This window comes from Sciurus vulgaris (genome assembly GCF_902686455.1).
Source record: "Sciurus vulgaris genome assembly, chromosome: 3".
In the NCBI taxonomy this organism is placed as follows: Eukaryota; Metazoa; Chordata; class Mammalia; order Rodentia; family Sciuridae; genus Sciurus; species Sciurus vulgaris.
The window spans coordinates 128,097,371-128,115,623 of NC_136463.1; the positions used below are offsets into that span (position 1 = coordinate 128,097,371).

The 18,253-nt window shown below is 38.0% G+C and overlaps 3 protein-coding genes and 1 pseudogene across 4 annotated transcripts in view; 2 read left to right on the forward strand and 2 right to left on the reverse strand.

The window, feature by feature from the left end:
- OLA1 (Obg like ATPase 1) overlaps positions 1–16,258 on the reverse strand; it is a 157,151-nt gene extending 140,893 nt beyond the window's left edge. Inside the window, exons 1-2 of the mRNA XM_079135065.1 lie at positions 16,100–16,258; positions 14,459–14,559 (exon numbers count right to left, since the gene is read on the reverse strand). Coding sequence (XP_078991191.1) covers positions 14,459–14,559 — 101 coding nt within the window. The 5' untranslated portion in view covers positions 16,100–16,258. The remainder of the gene's footprint in view (positions 1–14,458; positions 14,560–16,099) is intronic.
- LOC306657057 (cyclin-dependent kinases regulatory subunit 1-like) lies at positions 1,715–2,790 on the reverse strand. The gene has a single exon (XM_079132710.1). The coding sequence runs from the start codon at positions 2,420–2,422 to the stop codon at positions 2,180–2,182; it is 243 nt and encodes an 80-aa protein (XP_078988836.1). The 5' UTR covers positions 2,423–2,790; the 3' UTR covers positions 1,715–2,179.
- Positions 3,026–5,955, forward strand: LOC306656786 (small nuclear ribonucleoprotein G-like). The gene is made up of 2 exons (XM_079132312.1): positions 3,026–4,585; positions 4,621–5,955. Exon 1 carries the CDS (start codon positions 3,631–3,633, stop codon positions 3,820–3,822), a length of 192 nt encoding a protein of 63 aa, XP_078988438.1. The 5' UTR covers positions 3,026–3,630; the 3' UTR covers positions 3,823–4,585; positions 4,621–5,955.
- LOC306655651 (large ribosomal subunit protein uL22-like) lies at positions 8,872–12,831 on the forward strand (annotated as a pseudogene). The gene has a single exon. The product of its transcript is annotated as a large ribosomal subunit protein uL22-like (transcript).
- Positions 16,259–18,253: the final 1,995 nt, after the last annotated feature.

Sequence of the window (18,253 nt, forward strand, 5' to 3'; positions counted from 1 at the left end):
TTTAGTTCTGAGAGTCCTATAAAAGAGTTCAGAACAAAAGGCAACAATCAAGGGTTATCTAAGTACTAATAGTGAGAAGTATGTTTTAACTACAATATACTAAACTATACCTGCCTAGTACCACATTCAGACTAAACATTTCAGAGTCAAGTAGAAATGTAACGTGGCTAAAATAGCCACAATCATTGCTGTTTACTTAGAATACCACCAATCAAATCAATACCTTTCAGATGCCTGTCTATAACAAATCAGAATAAACGCAGGCATTATCAGGCTTCTTTCCAGATCTACTAGTGTAGGACCTTATATTTTAAATATGTTCAAGTGATGCAGATAAAAAAATAATATTTCAAAGACCTTAGGCTAGATTCAGACTCAGTTAACAACCAAAGGAATGCTGCTGACTACTGTAGAATTCATAGTGGCAACCCTTAGGAGCCTAGTAACAATAATAAACTCTAGGAATGATGATTCAGATGAAATCACTGATTTCTATAAGGTTGGCTTTGAATTTCAATTCTGGTAAGACAGATGTCACAATACTTAACTTAAAATACTCTATATATTTATAAAGGTTTGGTCCATCCATTTCCAAAAATACTGTGATGCTTAATACAATTTAAAACATTAACACAGAGAACAGATATGGTTTTTAAAAAGAAGTCAAATTTAGACTACGATCTTTGTTATTTTATATTTTGTTTTTCGTTTTTTTTTTTTCTTCCTTCAGTACTGGCAATCAAACCTAGAGCTTCAGACATGCTAGGAAGATGCTCTACGACTGAGTTACAACCCCAATCCTTTTTAAATTTTATTTTGAGACAGGGTCTAAGTTTTCCAAATAGGCCTTGAACTTGAGATTCTCTTGCCTCAGCCTTCAGAGTAGCTGTCATTACATGCATATGCCACCATACCTGGCTAGACTGTAATCTTAAAATTTCATGCTCATTAAAAACGATCAAGACTTCTTGGAGAAAAGGATAGTTTAAGGTCTGGCAAGACAAATCTCTAACAACTTTTTCTAGAAGAAACAAGGAAGCTACTTAAGGACATAAAGTCCTATCAAAAGCATTCTACATCTATAGTTCCAGCTACTCAGAAGGCTAAGACAGGAGGACCACTTAAGCCCAGGCATTCAAATCCAGTTTACATAACATAGCAAAATCCTTGCTCAAAAAACAAAGTACTCTAGAGCCAATATGAATAGGCCCACTAGCCAAAGATAGGTCATTACCAGCATCAATAAGAATAACTAGGGGCTGGGAATATAGCTCAGTGGTAGAGCACTTTCCTAGCATGTGCAAGACCCTGGGTTCAATACCCAGTACTGCAACCAAAAACAAAAAAAAAAGAAGAAGAAGAAGAAGAAGAATTATAATGGACTGTAACAAATCAAATAATTTTAAATCTGTGAGTTGTCAATAATCTAACCAAAAATAAAAAACTATTACTGTCTACCCTTTAAGGATGGCAAGTGATCACTTCTTAAGACTTGTTGAAGTAAGTGTTGTGCCTTTTCTATACAAAGTGTACTTTCAAAGTAACCAAAGAACTGATGAGAAAAGTTTATCCTTTAAAATATTCATGCTAAAATATAGCAAAATAAAGTTTCATTACTTCTTTTTTTAAATTTTGGGTTCCAGGGATTGAACTCAGGAGCACTTGACCACTGAGCCACATCCCCAAGTCCTATTTTTTGTTTTTTGGGTTTTTTTTAGATTATAAAAACTTCCTCTTTAATCAAGGCTTTTAACATGGAACAGATTTCTCTAATAAAATGGAAAATTTCCAATACTTTGAAACATAAATCCATAAGTCTCCATACATGCAACACTCAGTAGGAAAAAAACAAAACAGCAAGTTCCCACAATCCCTGTAACAGCTATGGTCCGAGTCTCAGATGCTCCCTCCCTCTGCCAAGTGTGTTCTGCTGGATACAGAACACACTGTGGCTTTTGGGGTCACACCCAGCTGAGGTTGTGGTCCACAAAGCACTCATTCGGCAGGGTGGTGGTGGCTCTATTTCACAAGCAAAGCAGTTAAAAGCACATTCAAACATAATATTGAACATCCTTTAAATATCAAAGTGGAAAACAGAAGGCAACATAATCATGTTATCAGAAAGATGTCAGAAAGGACAGCTGTATAAAGTTCGAGGTTGAAAGGTGGCTTGCCAGCTTCATTTCTTTGGCTTCTTGGGTAGTGGCCGCCGGAACAGCAAGATGTGAGGTTCTAGTTCATGGATTATATAATGAACACATCCCTGACTCTGCTGAACGCCAAGGTTCCTCCATTCAGACTCAGATATCAAATGGGTTTTAGGGAACAATATGGCTATATCCTTGGGCAACATAACAAGCTGGTACTCAAATTCCTCATCATCGTTGTATTTGTCCAAATAGTAAATTTGTTTGTGCGACATGATGTCTCGGCCTGCAGGCCTTCAGAACCACACTGCCAACCTCTAAACAACTCCCAGCAGCACGCGCCTGTATTTTTATTTAGAGACAGGATCTCACAGAGTTGCTTAGCACCTCACTTTTGCTGAGGCTGGCTTGGAATCCTCCTGCCTCTGCCTCCCAAGCTGCTGGGATTACAGGCATGCGCCACTGTGCCTGGCAAGTTCCATTACTTCTTAGGCAGAAAAAATCCTGACATATATTTAAACTAAACTTGGAAAACAAATCTCCATTTTCACAAGTTATCTCATTTGAGATGGGTTTTAAATTTCATAAAGACCATATAATCTGTACCTTCCAAAAGATCTGTAAGTATAAAAAAGTAAAAAGAAGGAAGGAAAAAGAAAAATTTCCAAGGGTTATTATTATTGACTTCAGTAGCAACTTCAGACATTTTGATCTATTCAAATCTATTAAAGAAACAGATTTTTTTTTTGGCAGCGGGGGGCAGAATACTGGACACTGAACCCAGAGATACTTTACTACTAAGATACATATATCCCCAGTCCCTTTTACTTTTTCTTTTAAGACAAGATCTCACTAAGTTGCTTGAGGCTGGCCTCCAGTTATGATCTTCCCATCTCCCAAAGCATTGTATTATAGGTGTGCACCATCACATCCAGCTAAAGAAAGGCCTTGCAAAAGCAAAGAATCTGAAGTTTTGGCCAAAGCTTAAAGCCCATACACTCTTTGTGAAATGAGAATCTTACACACACACACACACACACACACACACACACTACATTTAGATCTCTGGAAGCTATTACTAAGGTTTAAAAGTAGAAAAAATATATGTATGTATAAAGCTGTATAAATTCTCTCATGCAAGAATGGGGATATATAAATATTTCAGTAATGAAAGCATTAAAAAACAGTGGCAGGACTTAATTACTCATCTACTCAGCACTTTTTTTCCCTTATTTTGGAAATTATATATTTTACTATATTAAATAAATCTGACTTATGCAACTTTATCTCTTGAAGAGATACTTGTACACCCATGCATCCATGTTCTTTGCAGTCTTATTTCCAATAACCAAAAAGTAGAAGCAAATATCCATCAAAAGATGAATGAATAGATGGATAGATGCCACCAAACCTGTTTCAAAACATCTCTGAGCCTGCCAAGATGCTTTGAAAAGCTCACCCTCCAGATCTGAAAAAAAAAAATATGGACAAGAAGCTATCATTGGAATTAAATGGTGGCAGACACGTCCAAGGACAATTGCAGGGATTTGACCCCTTTATGAGTTTTGTGATAAATAAATGTATGGAGATGGCAACTAGTGGGCAACAGAATATTGTAATGGTGGTAATACGAGGAAATAGTATCATCATGTTAGAAGATTTGAAACAAGTATGAACAATGGCTGTTCAGTAGAGAAATCCATGTCCCCTCTCCAAAGGGCCTATTTTACTATCACATAAAAATTGGGTCATGCACATTTTCATATTAAACTTTTAGTTAAAAAGAAAAAAAGAATGGATAAAGAAACTGTTATATACATATAATGGAACATTATTTGACCCCAAAAAAGAAAGGAAATCTGCCACATACTACTTTGAAGGTAAACTTCAAAGGTAAACTTTGAAGACATTATACTAAGTAAAATAAGCTTCTAAAAAAGGACAAATACTGTATAATATCGCTTAAATGAGATAGATAGCAGTCAAAATCACGGAAACATGGTAGAATAGCGGTGCCAGAGGTTAGAAGGAAAGAGAAATGGAGAGTTGCCTAACGGGTATCAAGTTCCAGATATGCCAGATGGAAAAGTTCTAGAGATCTACACATCAAAGTTAACACTAGTTTAGTAGTTAACTCTACTAAACTGTACACTTAACGATAGTTACAGGATAAATTTTATGTGTTTCTTACCATAATTTCAAACACAAAAATCCAGTTTGTCTCATGCAAAACCATGAAACAAACTCAAACTGAGAGACATTACACAAAATACCTGACCAATACTCTTCAAAAGTAAATGAAAATTTCATGTCCCTTAAAAGGTCATAAATACTGAGAAACATAGGAGGGGACTTACACACACAAGCAGATTTGCCCAGCGGGGTGGCTCACACCTGTAATCCCAGCAGCTCCAGAGGCTGAGGCAGGAGGATCACAAGTTCAAAGTCAAAAGAGAGACACTAAAGAGCTCAGTGAGACTCTGTCTCTAAAAAAATAGGGCTGGGGATGTGGCTCAGTGGTCGAGTGACCCTGAGTTCAATCTCCAGTAACCCTCCCAAAAAAAAAGAGACATGTGGACTAAATAAAACTTAGTATTCTATACTGAGAAAGGGAAAAAAAAAAAAAGACAATGAAATCCAAATAAAGTTTATCTATTAGTTACTAGCACAAAAGTAAATAAAGAGCTACAATTTATGTGAAATTATGTGGCAAATATACCAATAAACACTAGAATTCTGAAATTAAGTCTTAAGCCACTTAACCTATGAAATACTTCTAAGTCATACAATGACTAATGAGTAGGAGGAAAGAATTAATAGAATAGATTGCTTATACCAAAGATCATTCAGGAAAGATTAAAAGGTGAAAGCAAATAATCCTCAGATCACAAATTTCCATGAAAGAGCAGACAAGCACTCTGAACTGCTGACAAATATACAACAGATTTAAGTTCATTTTAAAGAGTTATCAGGGAGTTCTGTTTTCCCTTTTACTATGAGAACTGCCCTCCTGCTATACACAGCTAGAAAATCAGACAATATATATGAAATAACAGTTTCTAGACAAAGGATAATATACAGCACAAAACTGCATTCCCTAACAAAAGGCTAACAAATGAATTAAGCAAAATTTTCCCAGCTTACTACCTAAAGGTGGTTTCAAAGCCACAGTTTAAGGAGGGGAAACTAACAGAATTCAGAGGTCATGCTAAGTTGAAGAAATAAGAGGAACCTAAAGTAGTAGAATTTACAAGAGAGTTTACTGAAAAGGCAGAAGTTGCACAGTGAGGGCTTTGAAGAAGGTCCCCCTCAAAATTATGACTATCAATTTGTACATAATTAAATTCCATCTGCCCAAGGCCAGGGAAAGAACTACCCAAAAGCAGTATGTTGAACAACTCTAGGTAGTTTACATTCCTACTAGCCAGAGTAGAGAGATCTCGTAATATAAAGGAATTTAGGTGGAGTCCTCAGGAGGGTCACATCTTAGTACCAAAGCTAAAGTAAAACCAGGACAAAAAAAAAATCCTATGAACTCATCATAAGAAAACACACTGGGAAGGCTCAGAACAATCAAACTTATACACAAATAACTAAATGCCAGACCAAAAATGTTCAAAGGAGTATAACAAACCTTAGCACAAAATTTACAGTGTCTAGAATCCAATAAAAATGGCAAGGCATGCAAAAGAGCAGGAAAATAGGTACCAAAATCAGGATGAAAGTCAATAAATACAAATATACACAGTAATGCAAAAGGTTGGAATTATCAAACAAATGTCATGTTATAATAAATGTTATAAATATTTTAAGATTTTTTTCTGAAGGATATAAAATAAAACATGAAGACAATGAAGAACAAAATTAAAGACATGAACAATATAGAGAATATTATATGAAAAATATAATATCTGAAATAAAATTGAAATGAAAAATGCACTGAATATAAATAATAGGAGATTGGCCACTGCAGAAGAAAAGATCCTGAAGACAGGGAAATAGAAATTATCAAAATGAAGCATTTGGACAAAAAAAGACTGGAAAAGAAATAATCAGAACTTCAGTGGGATACCATCTAGAGGACTAATATACATGTAATTAAGAGTCTCGGAAACAGAGCAAAGTGGAATAGATAAAAAGAAATATTTGAAGAAATACTAGCCAGATATTCTACAAATTTAATGAAAACCATAAACTCACAAATCCCAAATCTCAACAGACCCCAAGGAAAAGAAGCATAAGGAAAAAACACCAAAGAACATGGAAATCAAATTGTTGAAAGCCATTAGTAAAGTGAAAATTTCAAAGAAAACCTGAGGGGAAAAGAAATACAGATGAACCAAGATCATAATGATAACAGAGTTCTCCTTAGAAAGCTGTAAGAAAATGGAAGATATCTTCAAAGTGTTAAAAGAAAAATTTAACCTAGAATTCCACACAGTGAAAATATCTTTCAAGAAATGAAGACATAATAAACATGTGAAATGATGTCAATATCATTAGCCATCAAAGAAAACCACAATGAGAAATGACTTAACACCTTGGCTATAATCAAAAAGACAAAAAGTTTTGGTGAGGATGTGGAGAAACTGGAACCCAAATACACTTCTAATGAGAATGTAAAATAGTATAGTCACTTTGGAAAACAGTTTGGCAGTTCCTCAAATAGAGCCACAATATGACCTAGAAACACCACTCCTAATTATATACCTATAAGAAATGAAAACATATGTCTATACAAATATTTGTGTAATCTAAGCCAAGAGCAGAGAAAGTACAAGATGCAAGTTTGAAACATACTGCAACGCCAGGAAGTTGAAAGTACACAAAAAATAAAGAATGTCAAAAAGAATATGAAGAGTTCTAAAGGTCAAATCTAAGCAATGTGCACAAATAAATAACAATAGTCATAGATTATTACCAATAGAATAAAAAAAGAATCTATACTGATAAATTATAATCAAATACATGAATAGGCAAGAGAAAGCTTCTTTACAATAGAATTCTATACATTAGAATTTCCACTACTCCTTCTATAAAATTGTTCCTTCTATAAATACAGAACAATAGAAATGTAAAAAAAAATCACCATATGGTAAACAACACAATACTGTTGTTATTAATACATAACAAAATTAGAAGGCAAAAGTATGAGAAATAAGATATGTACACATATCAAAGAACCACCCACAAGATGCTTAATTGCAATGGGAAAAATAAGAACTCTTTCAGTGAAAAAAATTCATCAAACACCTCCTTAGACAAAAGTGATCAAAGTTAACATCACCAGTAATTAGACAAATCAGTGCTGCCTGTTACACTTCTCTCTTTCAGATACATGGTCTTTAGCCCAGGAGTGCTTAACCACTGAGCTATATCCCCAGCCCTTTTTATTTTGAGACAGGGTCCCACCAATTGTTTAGGGCCTCGCTAAATTGCTGAGGCTGCCCTTGTACAATCCTCCTGCCTCAGTCTAGTGAGTCCCTGGGATTACAGGTATATGCCACCACACCTGGTTCTGGTACTTATGTGCCCAAAAATATACATCCTGAACCGAATCATGAGGGAATATCAAACACAGTAACTACACAATAACTGGCCAGTACTCTTCAAAACTCTCAAGAATATGAAAGTCAGAGACTGAGAAACTTTCAAATTAAAGAAAACTAAAAGCAAAACAATTAAATGCAACATATAATCCTGAATTGGCTCCTGAGCCAAAAAAAGGATAATCAGTGGGACAAACAGTAAATTAATATATTTGACCACCATATCATAATTATAAAAAATGTTAACTAGCTGGGCAAGGTGGTGCTTGCCTGTAATCCCAGTGGCTAGGGAGGTTGAAGCAGGAGGATTCCAAGTTCAAAGCCAGCCTCAGCAAAAGGCGCTAAGCAACTCAGTGAGACCTTGTCTCTAAATAAAATACAAAATAGGGCTGCAGACGTGGCTCAGTGGTTGAATGCCCCTGAGTCAATCCTCAATACCTGTCCCCCCCAAAAAAAATGTTAATTAACACTTATAAGGGACTATAAGTGTGATTTTTTTTTTTTTTTTTTTTTTTTTTTTGGTACCAAGGATTGAACCCAGAGGTGCTTAACCACTGAGCCACATCCCAGGACATGTGCCACCCCAACCCCCCATTTTTTAAAAAATTTTATTTAGAAACAGGATCTCACCAAGTTGCTTAAGGTCTCCGTAAATTGCTGAGACTGGCTTTGCACTTCCAATCCTCCTGCCTCAGCCTCCCCAGCCACTGGGATTATAGGCGTGTGCCACCATGCCCAGCTTAAGTATGAAATTTTTAACATGAATTTATTTGATATTTTATTCCTTTAGCTATTTAAGGAGTTTTGATTCAACTTTTCAAAACTTTTAATTATTTTTTATTGGTGCATTATAACTATACCTAACAATGAGATTCATTGTGATATATTTGTACAGACGCATAACAATGTGATCAATTTCATTCTCTATAACCTCCCTTTTCCTGCCCTCCAGCCCCCACCCCAGTCCTCTTCCACTACTCTAAAGGTCTCCCTTCTATTTTCATAAGATTCCCCCAAATACACTCACCCCCCCATCTTTTTCTCTCTAGGTTCCATATGTAAGAAAACATACAAACTTTGATTTTTGAGTCTAGCTTATGTCATTTAACATAATGATCTCAAGTTCCACCCATTTTTCTTACAAGACATTAATTTTCTTCTTCTTTAAGCCTGAATAAAAGTCCACGGTATATATTTATCACATTTTCTTTGCTTATCTGCTGATTACTTGTGCTGCTATAAACATGGGTATGCATGTATCACTACAGTATGCTGACTTCAATGCTTTTGCACAAATACAGCAGAAAGATATGTGGGGTCATACAGTGGTTCCATTCCTTGTCTTTTAAGGAACTTGCATACTGATTTCCACAGTGGTGTACCAATTTACAATCCCACGAAGAGTATGTAAGTGTTTCTTTTCCCCCACATTCTCACAGCATTTTTTATTATTTGTAGTTTCGATGACTGCCATTCTGACTGGTATGAGATGAAATCTCAGTGTAGTTTTGATTTTTACAGATGTTGAACATTGTTTATATATTTGTTGGCCATTTATAGTTCTTCTTTTGAGAGGTGACATTAATTCATTTGCCCATTTATTGAGTTATTTGATTTTTTTGGTGGTAGATTTTTTGAGTTCTTTATATATTCTGGATATTAATCATCTATCGGAAGAGTAGAATTTGTTTCCCATTCTGTAGGTTCGCTTGTCATATTCTGTGTTTTTTGCTGTGCAGAAGCTTTTTAATGTGATGCCATGCCATATAATTCCTGGCATTATTTCCCAAACTTAAGTCCTATTGAGAAATCTTCTGCCTGCACCTGTGGTTGGAGTGTTGATCCTATGTTTTCTTCTAGCAATTGCAAAGTTTCTGGTCTAATTCGTAGATCTTTGATCCATTTTTAGTTGACTTTTATGCAGGGTGAGAGACAAGAATCTAGTTCTGTTCTACATATGAATGTCTAGTTTCCCTAGTACCATTTGTTAAAAAGGCTATTTCTCCAACGTACATTTTTGGTGCCTTTGTCAAGGATCAGACGACTATATCTGTCTGAATTTGTCTCTGTGTCTTCTGTTCCATTGATCTATGTGTGTGTTATGCCAGTACCATGCTGTTTCAGTAACAACAGCTCTGGAATAAGTTAAACTTTGGTATTGTGATGCCTCCAGCATCACTTTTTTTGCTTAGAATTGCTTTGGCTATTCTGGGTCTTTTATTCATCTATATGAATTTTAGGGCTGTTTTTTTTCTAATTCTGTGAATATTGTCATTGGTATTGTGATGGAGACTGCATTGAACCTGTGTATCACTTCTGGTAATATATTTTAACAATATTAATGTAACACTCCCACAGGCATAACTAAACAAGATTATTACTCCCTTTGGGCAGTTCCTGGGTGTTTGAAGAGAGTATCCTAGCTATTCCCAATATCCATTTTCCCCTTCTTTCAGGGCAATACAATTTTTAACTGAACAGACACCTGTCAAAAGAAAGACTACATTTACTTACAACTATAATTCTTGTGTCTAAATTCTGAACAAAAGGATGTTAGCAGAAGTATTCTGTGTCACCTTACAAGAAAAAAAAAAGACAGCGAGAGAGAGAGAGAGACCGCTGGCCAAATCATTTGGACCTATGATCCTTTAGATAACCAACTACCTGGAATTTCCAACATCTTAGGGCCATGAGGATGATGCCACATCCTGGGGATTGCTGAGCTATGAGTTGGAAGAAGCTTGGGTTCCTGAGGACTTCATAAAGCAGATCTACTATACCAATCTATGACAGCAAAACATACAAACAGACACTTCTGTTTAATCCAAGTTTATCCAGGGTTTGACACTCTAAACTAAATTTAATACTATCTAATACAGTGATAGCAAAAAGAGCTATCCCTGACAGAAGTCTAAAATGTTAAAAAGTAGTTTCCTCCAAGAGCCTCTTAGCCTCACACAATAATACATTCATTAAAGGGCTGGTTTTCTCCAAAGAACTACTTCCATATTTTGAAACAAATTCGAGCAATATTTTCATTTATTAAAGTGCTAGTAGATAATTACAAAAAAAAAAGAAAGAGAGAGAAGCTAATTTGCAAAGCATCACTGAGAAAAAACAGGGCAGAACTAGAAACTAAATCTCCATAGCTCTAGTTGGGTATTCTTTTGTAGTTCATTAAAAAGTGAACATTGAGTTCTCTACCTGTAAGTAGCCTCAGGCGATCTGTAAAAACGGTCTGCTACTCTCCTGAACCAAAAAATTCCACAAAATCATGCAAATCAAGAAGTTCAAATCTTCAAGTTCACTTTAAGAACACCTGTGAAACTATACAGGTCATCAAGGGTATGCCTATCCAAAAAGCCACCAACTACCTGAAAGATGTCCCTTTAAAGAAGCAATGTGCGCCATTCAGGTGTTACAATGATGGAGTTGGGAGTTGTGCCCAGGCTAAACAGTGGGGCTGGACACAGGGGCAGTGGCCTAAAAAGACTTGAATTTTTGCTGCACATGCTTAAAAATGCAGAGCATAATGCTGAACTTAAGGGTTTAAACATAGATTCTCTGGTCATTGAACATATCCAGGTAAACAAAGCACCCAAGATGAGCCGCCATACTTACAGAGCTCATGGTCAGATTAACCCATACATGAGTTCTCCTGTCACACAGAGATGATCCTCACTGAAAAGGAACAAATTGTTCCTAAACCAGAAGAGAAGGTTGCACAGAAGAAAAAGATAACCCAGAAGAAACTAAAGAAACCAAACCTTATATGGTACAGTTATGAATAAATTCAGCATAAAATAAATGCAAAAAAAAAAGTGAACATTGAAACAAGACTCCTAGCTGGACAAGGCAGCACAAGCCTGTAATCCCACCAACCTGGAACACTTAAGCAGGAGGATCTCAAGCTTTAGGCCAGTCTCAGCAACTTATCTAGACTCTCAGCAACTTAGTGAGACCCTGTCTGAATTTTTTTTTTAAAAAAGGACTGGGGATGCAGCTCAGTAATAAAGCACCAATGGGTTCAATTCCCATTACCGAAACAATAACAAAAGTCTCTCTATCGTTAATATCTCTCTCTCTTTCTCACACACACACACACACACACACACACACACACACAGTCATCAAAGGAGGAAAAACTACCCCATTCACAAATAATTACTGAGTCTACTATGTTACTAACACCATTCTAAGCACAAGAAATATACCTTCTGGGAATTTAAATTAAAATGGGGAGGGGGGTGTCAAACCATTCAGTAAATTAGACAATATATATAAAGCACTCAGGACAGAGATTGGCCTACTGTTAAGAATTAAATAAATATCAAATACTTATTTGATATTTAAGTTTCTATGTAATTAGTCTTATACATATTAAAAAGCAAACCTTCTTACCCACCCAGATATTTAAATATTAAGAGAATCTTTAGATGTTTTCTGTATTGAATAGTCCTTATTTTTGATCAGCAGACCATCTTTTAGAGAACTACCCCTTTCCCCCAACCTACTTCTTGTGGACCTATTCAGAGATAAGACATGTCTAATCAGACCTCCTTGCCCAGGAATTTGAATCACAGGAGAGGTAGTAGGAGATGAAAAGTACAAAGAAGTCCAGGAGTCCACAGGGCTGAGGTCCACATGGACCCATCGCTGACTGCACCCCCTTGGTTCCAGTCCCTCCTAAGGCCTGGTTATTCAGCTTCTCCTTCTAGTCTATGCTTTCAGTAAGTCTCTTTTTCTTGTTTAAAATAGCCAGGATTTGTCTTTCTTACAAAGAACCCTATCTGATACAGCTGAATAAAGAAAAATCATCCTACAAAAAGTTTTACAACCAAACACAGCTGCCAAAAACTATACTTAAAGTGAATTTGGGGTTGGGGTTGTGGCTCAGTGGTAGAGCGCTTGAATAGCACGTGTGGGGCACTGGGTTCAATCCTCAGCACCACATAAAAATAAATTAATTAATTAAATAAAGGTTAAAAAAAATGCTTTAAAAAAAAAAAGTGAATTTGCATGCATGGGGCCCTGGGTTCAATCTCCAGTACGCCATCCCCCAAAAGAGAAAAAGAATAAATTTTACTGTTTGTAAAACATACCTCAATCAAACTAGAGAGGAGGGAATATTTAATTTAAAAGCATAAACAGCACATTTATACTACATAATAAAATATTTTAGGTTATTTTCACGAACATTTACTTTATTGTACTCCACAGCTGAAAAGTTTAGTTTACATACAAAACAATTAAGAAGGCCAATTTTAAAACAGACCTATTTAAGCCAGGCATGCCTGTAATCTCACCTATTTGGGAGGCTGAGGCAGGAGAATTACAAATTTGAGACCAGTCATGGAAACTTAGCAAGATCCTGTATCAAATAAAATTAAAAGGGCTGAGGTGTAGCTCAATGTAGCCTAACATGTGTGAGGCCCTGGGTTCAATCCCCAGCACCACAAAAAATAAAAATAATATAAATAAATAAAGTAGTCCCATTTAAAGTCAAATTGCATGGACTACAGTGATTCCAAAATAAGAGAAATATGTTAATATCTAAAAACTACGTCTTCCTTACTAGTGTAATAAAGATCACAACAAACATAATGACCATATCTTGTTTTCAAATTTATTGATAGCACCCTACATACTTTGCTTAATTATTTGTTTTGCTTGTATTTCCACTCTATTTAGCCTTACTTTGCAAGCAGACTATATCACAGCAGGAAACCCTTTCAAAATGCAAACCTCTCCAGCTCTAGGAAAGATTGAAATTAGGACAACCACACTTGTTTGCATTTTACATTACAAGAATTTAAGAACTGCCCAACTTAAATATCATGCTCCATTCAATAAGCAATCTCAATGACAGGGGCTCCAAGGAACACAAGAAGAACATAATCATCTTATTTGCCATCAAGCCCGAAGCATATCCTGAAATGCCTTCGATCACCATCATAAATCCATATTGAGTCTATTATCCATTAGTACATTCTAATCACTTTGGAGATAGTTTATATTTAGTAAAAGGTTTATAATAGAAGCACTAAAAATGAAAAAAATCAGACATTGAACATTTAAGTTACAGGTATATAGACTTGTATGAAAACTGCAAGTATTTCCTATCACTGTCTTTTTGCAAATACATTATGCACTTTAATTTTTAAAACATTCCAAAACTCAACCTTTTAGACACTTTATTACAGGAACTCTTTTACCTAGCAACTTCTATTATTATTTGCAAAACTGTCACCTCCTCCAGTAAAAATTCACCCATCTGACCCCTAATCTCCAAAGAACTGAAACAAATTTATAATGGGGCTTATAAACTTCTTCCTAAAGTATCCTATTGTATGGCCTGTTGTAGTCAGCGTAGGTAGGTACCCCACACAGAGCCAACCAACACTGAAATCCATTTTAAACTACTCTAATTCCAATTAAATACAATACAGTGTCTTCCAACCATGTTTCAGGCAAATACAGCTGCCTGTTTCACTGATATTTTAACTATTATTGTTTCTTCCTCTGAGTTTAGCAAAACAATAAAAGTAACTCGTTTCAATACTGTATCTGCAGAAAACCAAAAATAATATACATCTAAACCAAAGCCTAGTTTTGCATTAATATTGCTCCTTTTATTAATATTGCATTAATATTGCTCCTTTTCTTCAAATTCAATTTTAATTACCTCATGAATTTTCATTTCTCAACAGGGTCCAAAATATTTAATAAATGGAAATGAGAAAAGCCCCAACATTCACCTACCCAACATTTGGCAATCCAACAATACCAATTTTCAGTGAGGTTCCAAATCTTCCAATGATTGTTGGTGGTTTAATTCCATCACCTCCCTTTTTGGGGGGCATCTGAAATGTCAAAACAAATATACAAAACATTTTACTATCCTTATAGACAAAAACACATTACATTATATAAAATTATATTACTGAATAAAAAAAGAGCAAAACATTTAAACAGAACTAAATCCACTTAATTTTTTAACTTTAAAAAAAGAAAGTTCTGTAAACAGATCTGTTTCTGATGGTTGTCACAGAAGTCACTCTTGAGAAGTCCTGGAAAGACTGATCTAAAACTGTGTGGCAACAGGAATCGAAGATAAAATTTAGCTCCAATCCTCCACCCAGACAGCTCACAAAACACTGTCTTAACCTGACATATGTGAATGAAAGCATCTGGAAACAAGTGATGGCACAAAGGCACACACCTGGAATCCAAGTTATTTGGAAGGCTGAGGCACAGGGATGTCAAGTTTCAGACCAGCAACTTAGGAAGACGCAGTCTCAAAATAAAACCTTAAAAAATGAGCTAAAGAAGTAGTTTAGTGGTAGCTCATTTGCCTAGCTTGCACGCGCCCTGAATTCAATCCCCAGTACCACAAAAAGAACAAATCCATTCTAGAACCACTAGCAACAAAGTCACTTCTCACCAAACCATTTTCTATTATCTGTAACATGTTTTCCCCCATATCCCCACAAATCCCATTTTCACACGAAGAACACACATCAGGTACTAGGATCCTTCCAACCAAGTCCCCCACCTTTGGCATGCTGGTAAAACGCATCAATCCTTATAAGCAACCTTCAAACTCTATTCTCTGGATACTTCTAATCCTAAATTGATCCACTCAACCCCATTCACCACCACCCAGCTGGGAAATGAACCAAGGGCTTCGCACAAGCTAGGCAACCGCTCTGCCACTGAGGTACCCCTCCCCCAACCTCGGCTCGAATCCACTCAACCTTTTTATTTACAAGTCAAAACTTTCGCTGTCCCTAGAGAACCCTGGCTCCAAGTTCCACCGTGCAGAATTAAGGCCACTTTACAACTGCAAACTCAACTCATGAGGATGACTAATGTCTTAGAAGCTGGGAAGTAAGTCTGTCCCTATCTTCTGGCCGAGTAGTAACTCGGAAGGCTACACTGGGACCGTGCTCCTGAAGTGATATTCCAACCTCTGAACCCAGACTCCGAGGGCCAAGAATCTCCCTTCTCAGGGTCTTGACACCTGTTCTGGGCCAAGCTTCAGGCCTCCAAAGAACAGCTGCATGCGAAGAGCCTGTCCAGTCCTCTGGCCTACACAGGGTGGCCCGGCGCCCGGCCAAAGGGGGCCCCCGCCCAACATCTTTCCTCTCTGGACTGGACCACTGGCCGTCTGGGCTTTAGAGGAAGACTTTCGCCAGGGCGTGCAGGGAAATGGAGTGGGCCATCCTCCCGACGCGCGGCCTAGTCCGAGAGTGCCTCATTCATCCACACACCCCATGCCGCCGGCTGCCCTCTCCCCATCCCAGCCGCTGGGCCGCGGCCTGGCGCCAGCCTCAAAAAACCCGGGCCCGGACACCCAAGATCGGGCGGAGGGCGCGCCCGCGGGGTCCCTGAGGGGCTCACCGTGCTCCGGGAAGACGGTGACACGGGGGCACAGGCAGTGGGAGACTGGTCTTGCCGGCAGCTGGAGGCGGGGAGGAAGGCGGAGAGAGCGCAGGCCCGGCCCCTCCGCCGAGCGGCACGCACGACAGCGGCGGCGGCGGCGGCGGCGGAACTGGCGGGCCAGGCGCCGGGCGGCACCTGCGCTCAGGTCCCGCCCATTGGCCGGCCCGGCCGTGGGAGGCGGGAGCAAGGTGGGAGGGGCGACCTGGCGCCGATCTGGCGGAGGCGTCCGGACGCGTGTGGAGGCTCGGCCTTCCGCACTTTCGGCACGTGGGCCCCAGGACCCACGGCCCGCCTCCTGTCTGTCTTCTCCCCCGCCTGCATTCCAGTACTCGGCCCGCTGGACCCTGAAAGCACCCTTGGCCCTAGAGAAAGCACCCACGCCCGGAGATATCAGGGTCACCTGAGGTCGGGCGAACAGCCTCACCATCCTTCGCACCGCTTGACCGCCAGCCCAGTTCCACGGCCCTTGTTGCGCCTTCCCTTCCTATAATTCGTTTCGGTAAATCCAGACGGCGAGATGCTGTTAAACTTTCTTAAAGGGAAAAAGGAGTAAGGGAAGCTTATGTTCCAGGGAGTCCTTCCTCGCCTTAGAGCTGTCGTCGCACACAGGCAGTGGATCACGGAACGGGTTTTAAAAACCACCTCCAGACACGCACACCCTTTTCCTCTGGGTGGTTAAGAGTAGGGGCCTTAGAAAATTGGGAAGCACAGCTTGAAATCTGGATTCTGCCGTTCATTACTCTCAGACCCTGGACAACTTCTCTGGCTGGAGTCCATCTTAGGAGGTTATTGTGAAAATAAAATGAGATAATGTATGTAAAGTTGGTACTAACTGCACCCAGGACACATTGGAAAGTCTCATAAACAGGAGCTATGGTTAGTTTTAAGGTTATGTCCCATCTCGCCCACACTTACTGACTATATTCCATGAACTCCACTGGAGAAGGGATTCTTTCATTTGAGTCCCCTCGTGGGCATTTACTTATTTGTTGTAACTGTCCAAAAATTGTGATAATAGCTTTTTTCTAAGATTCTAATAATGGAAAGAATGAGAGTTAGTTGCTATCCCCAGTTTACAGATGAGGGAACAAAATATTAGAAAGGTCGAGTTATTTAGAGAAAGTTACAAAACTAGTAAATGGCAGAAGCTAGATTTCAAACCCCAATCCAATTGGCAAATTTCTTTCAGCCAGAACTCTCCAAATAGGGACTCATAAGCAGACACTGAGCCACTATTATAATAAAATTGTATTAAGGTTTTTTCTTAATCTTATAAAATGATCTACTAAGGTATGTTAAAGAGCTCTGTGTAATTTTGGATAATTTCAAGGACACATGCAACTTGATACAGTTTTGGTTTTATATTTTTCTTAGTATTGTTCATAAATATGCATGTTTATACTCTCACAGTCTAGTACCCTTGTCACCAAAACCGTGTATTTATGAAATCGATGTCTGCATGTACTTTATCTATGAAAAAGAGGAAAGCTAACTAGCCCACATTTTATAAGCATCTCAATAATTGCCCTAACAAAGTAATTCCTAAATCATTTATTGCTCTTTTAGTAGTGAAGTTCTGTAGTTGGGTTCGTACTGCTACTTGTGGAAACAGGGGAACCATTACTTTAAGAACTCAAGAACCCCAAAGAGCACTCTGCCCAGCAACCAGCCACTCCAATACTAATTGAAATCGTTCCCAAGTTGTGGAGTACTGAAATCATCTTCAACTTATCACTGTCTTTTGGCCAAATCTAGCTATTTCTTCAATCTCAATATCTCTCAGTTCTACCCATTCCCTTAAATTCACACTGTCAAGTCCTTGAGTGAATTCCCTGTTTCTCTTTTTACAGCCATATCTTCCTTACCTTCACTTTTGACAGCCTTTAAAGTACTGTGACAAAGCAGGTCTTGCAGATCTTTGTGAGCTAGGCAGAGTTTCAGGACTGGCCAATTACTGCTAAATAGTTATAAAATTTTAAGTGTTCTGTCAGCCATGGCAAAACAGACAGAGGTCATATAATCAAAACCTTTCCCTATTAATGAAGCAGGCAGTTTTCAGAGAAGACCCTAGTGGGTTTCTGCTATCCTACATGATAAAAGAAGATTCAGTAA

Excerpts from the sequence above, each read along its gene's own strand:
- LOC306656786 (XM_079132312.1), top strand. The coding sequence starts at position 3,631 with ATGGACAAGAAGCTATCATTGGAATTAAATGGTGGCAGACACGTCCAA.
- LOC306657057 (XM_079132710.1), bottom strand. The coding sequence starts at position 2,422 with ATGTCGCACAAACAAATTTACTATTTGGACAAATACAACGATGATGAG.